Source organism: Leopardus geoffroyi, chromosome X, assembly GCF_018350155.1.
Source record: "Leopardus geoffroyi isolate Oge1 chromosome X, O.geoffroyi_Oge1_pat1.0, whole genome shotgun sequence".
NCBI classification, from domain to species: Eukaryota; Metazoa; Chordata; class Mammalia; order Carnivora; family Felidae; genus Leopardus; species Leopardus geoffroyi.
This window is the reverse complement of record NC_059343.1, coordinates 57,417,920-57,422,362: the sequence shown is the minus strand read 5'-3', so window position 1 is coordinate 57,422,362 and position 4,443 is coordinate 57,417,920. Positions and strand designations below refer to the sequence as shown.

Here is a 4,443-nt window from a genome sequence, read left to right as displayed (position 1 = left end):
CTAAATCCTTTTCTGGGAAACACTCCACTCCAGGCTTCCACCAAGACCTTGGGCCAGGCCTCCTCTCCAAAGTCTCATCTGTCTCCCAACTCCTCTCCCTAACCCTCAAGGATTCCTCTGCTGAAGTAAATCCTGGGATGCAAACTCTATGTAAACTAAGTCAGCTACACAAAAATAGAGAACCAGATATTTTTAAAACTTTTATTTTTAAAACAAGCTGCATAATATTTAAAAAATTCTTTTGAAATTATATATTTTGTTTTACAACATTTGCTGTGTACAATAAATTTTTTCAATGAATTTAAGTAAACTCACTGAAATACAGGATCTAAAGATTTAAAACATTGTAAGTTGTTTATTGCAAATCATTTCACTTATACTATTCTATTGGCAAATTCAAGATATCAATGAGCCTCAACCAACAAAAGATACCAACAAAAGTATCTTGCTCACTTTTTTTGCCTCGTGCCAGTTGTAGATGTAACAAAATATATCAACTATTTTTACTTCTTAAAATCTTCTAAAAAAGTTTTCTATCTCTAAGAATTAAGGAAAACATGCTAAGTTCAGATCTTTCAAACTTTATACCACTTGTAGACACAGCAAACTGGATCAACTATTTGAAATAAAGTTGTATCCTTTTATGTCACAGACTAAAGAAAACTTACTGGTTCAGATCTCAGCCTTGTAGTAAGTTAAGCTACTTATCAGTATGTCTCCTTTTGTTCATACTTGGTGTAGACACAATGAAATGGATCAACTACTTGAATGAAGTCCTATCCCTTCCTATCTTTAATAAAGGAAATTAAATTGATATCTTTCTCATCTTAGAGCAAACCTTATCTAACCTGCCAATTTTTGTAAATTTAATTATTTAACTTCTATGTTTAGCACTTACATTTAATTTCTAAGTTTAACAAACGCTCTAAGTAGAATTTAGCAAATACCTAAATAACTAAAATTAATTGGGAACCACACAAGTTTGTATGGAAAAAAACAAAGCAAAATACTAGAGGAGCTCTTATCCATAACTTGAGACATCTCCAGAAGAGCCCAGCTGGGCTCTAAAAAGTAACCGTCAAAATAGACCAGGATACACTTTTTCCCAAAGAACTAGTAAGCAAAAGGCATTCACAAAGCATTTCGATCACAGAAACTCCAACTTTATCTAAGTAATCCAATATAATACATTCATGGGACAATCTGAAGATCCTGAGCTACACTGCTTTTTCCCAAGTTAAGAAGGCAGCAAACCAAATTTCTATTTTTATCTCAAAGGTAAGTGCAACGCGAACAATTCTCACTGGTAAGGGAGGCGAAGCCCCCTAAGGGCGAGAGGCGGTTCAACTTTAGCAAACCTACTCCCTCCCCTTGGGTAGAACAATACAGATATTATATTACCCGTGTGCTGAGCCTCCCCGCCCCCCTACCCCTCAAAAGCAACACAAGGGTGAGAGAAGAAAGAACTGCCAGGTAGGAGAGCGCGGGCGTGGGGGTGGGGGAGGGGAGGGAGAGAGGGGTTCGACATTCGAGTGAAACGAACCAAGAAAAAAACCGAGAAAACCGAAGGCAAAAAAAAAAAAAAAACAAAAAAAAACGGAGCCTACTGGGGAGGTGCGGCGGTGGCTTCGGCTCCGGCTCCAGTGACCACGGCAGCTGGCGCGGGGGCCTAGAAGAGCCGCGGGGCCGCGCCCCCGACGGCGCCGGCCTCCAGCGGCCTCACCGAGTTGTAGTGCTCCCCGAGGTTGCAGGTGTAGTGCAAGTAGACGAGGGTGAGCGGCTTCTTGGTATACTCCTTCCCAATGACGATGATGGGCGATTCGGCCTGGATCACCTCGATGGGGGTCTGCAGGACGTGTGAGAGGGCCCTCAGCTCCAGCTGGCTTCCCCACAACGACTTGCGCACGATGTCGTCGCAGTAGCTCAAGAAGTCATCGCGGCTGTAGGCGTCGCCGGTTTCGGGGTCAATGAAGAAGGGCAGAAAGTCGTCGACGTGCTTGCGCATGTACAGGGCGGTGCGGTTCCGCAGGCTCTCCACGGTCACGGAGAACACCAGCTGGTCTTGGATGGCGCGGTACATGCAGTGGCGGTCGGCCGGGATGTCCTTCATCTCCAGGTTCTTGGGTCCCAGTATGGCGGCGAGCTTCTCCTCCTCTTCACGGCGGAAGCTGGCCAGATGCTCCATCTCCACCTCGGCGATGCTCCCCTGGCGCTCTCTCTGGAGGGCCGCCCTTCTTTCGCGCCTTTTCTGTGCCCTCGACACGCTGGGAGGCCGGTTCTCAAGATCCATCTTGGCAAGATCTTCTGTGATGGAGTCGAGGTTGCCGTTATCAGGGCAACTCTCTTGGAACCTCTCCATTTCCTGCCGGTGCTTCTGCTCCATCTCAGCCTCGAGGCGGGCCACGTCTAGGAGCAACTGCTTTCTTCTCTTCTTGTCGCTCTTGGGGACCGAGTTCTTCATGCCCTGGATGCGGGCCTGAAGCTCTTCCTTCTCGAGAAGGTGGCGTCGTATCATCCGCTCTTGTTCTCTCTGAGAATCTTCCATGATGTTTAACGGCAGCTGAGACTCGAAGTTTGGTGGTAGCTGAAGTACCAGCTACACTTAAAACTAACAGCTCAAGAGACGGAACACGCTATAGGTCCTTACGTCCTCAGCCTCGCCCAATTGCTGCACTTGGCTCTCTTCACCGGCTGGTTGCCCCACCCTATTCACGGCCCTGTCATTGGCTACTGTCTCCCCACGGCCACGCCCCCTTGAGAACGTTTGGCACTAGGATTGGCTGTTGAGAGCCCCTAAACACGCCCCCGTTAGACCTCGTAGCAACCGTTTTTTTCTGCTTTTAGCATGGCCCCAAATCCCATGCCTAAAATCTCGCTTTTGAATACTACGTGCAGCAATTAGTCTTGTAGAATTGTTAACGGACTCTCACTCCCTACTTCATTTCCAAACCTGAACACAGTTTAGACACTGGTCAGGCTTGAATCATGTGACAAATACTATCCCACCGGACAAATGTGCTCTGACGATGGACTTCCCATCACTCCTAGTGTTCAGATGGCAATGCTGCCTTCTCGTTTTTTCAGGTCCCTTGAATGGTGAACCTTTACATTTCCTTATGTTCCTGGGAACACAGACTCCTCTCATGTTAGGTCTCACAGTAATTCACACTGTCCCATCTCAGTGTAGGAAGGCAACAGCCACAATTCTTTTTTTTCCCAATGTTTATTTATTTCGAGAGAGAAAGAGAGAGGGCTGAAGGGGCAGAGAGAGAGAGAGAGAGAGAGAGAGAGAGAGAATCACAAGTAGGCTCTGCACCATCAGCACGGAACCCCATGTGGGGCTCAAAAATCACCAACCCTGAGATCATGACCTGGGTGGAAATCAAGAGTCCCACCCTTAACTGACTGAGCCACCCAGGCGCCCCTATGAAACATAACAGCTGGCATTCATTGAGGCACTCCTGATGATTTTGAATCTCTAAAAGTTCTAAAACATAAAATAAAATATAAAATAAATATAAACCCTAAGCTATTCCAAATATGCTCTCATCCTGCCCCAATCTGGTCACCTGTATCTTGAATTCTGAACCAGGAAGACCCTTGAGACCCACCCCTCCATACCTTTTTACAAATGAGGCAAGTGTTTGTCCAAGTTGTTGTGTATATTAAATTTCACACCTTTTAATGTTTTTTTTTGAGAGAGAGGCCACAAGTAAGCAAGGAGCAGAGAGACAGGGTGAGAGAGAGAGAGAGAGAGAAGCAGGGCTCACCCGAAGTGGGGCTCATTCATGCTCACTCGAAGTGGGACTCAACTCAGGAAATGTAGGATCATGACCTGAGCCAAAGTCAGACGATTAACCAGCTGAGCCACCCAGGCGCCCCTAAGTTTTTGCTTTATTTTATTTTGTAACTTAAATTTTAGTTAGCCAACATACAGTGCAATATTGGTTTCAGGAATAGAATTCAGTGATTCATCACTTATATACAACACCCAGTGCTCATCACAACTCATGCCCTGCTTAATACCCATCACCCATCTAGCCTATCACCCCAACCTCCCTACATCAACCCTCAATGTGTTCTCTATTGTTAAGAGTCTTTTGTGGTTTATTTCCCTTTCTCCTCTTTCATCTGCCTTCCCATATGTTCATCAGTTTTGTTTCTTAAATTCCACATATGAGTGAATTCATATGATATTTTTCTTTCTCTGCCTGACTTATTTTGCTTAGCATAATACCTGCTAGCTCCATCCATGTCTTTGCAAATAGCAAGATTTCATTCCTTTTGATAGCTGAATAATATTCCATTGTGTATGTGTACCACAACTTCTTTATCCATTCATTAGTTGATAGACATTTGGGGTCTCTCCATACTTTGGCTATTGTTGATAATGCTGCTATAAACATTGGGGTGAATGTACTCCTTTGAATCCATATTTTTGTA

The 4,443-nt window shown here is 44.9% G+C and overlaps 1 protein-coding gene across 1 annotated transcript; it reads right to left on the bottom strand.

Moving 5' to 3' along the window:
- Window positions 1-223: 223 nt before the first annotated feature.
- On the bottom strand, window positions 224-3,244 carry OTUD6A (OTU deubiquitinase 6A). The gene has a single exon (XM_045472691.1). It carries the CDS (start codon window positions 2,543-2,545, stop codon window positions 1,670-1,672), a length of 876 nt encoding a protein of 291 aa, XP_045328647.1. The 5' UTR covers window positions 2,546-3,244; the 3' UTR covers window positions 224-1,669.
- Window positions 3,245-4,443: the final 1,199 nt, after the last annotated feature.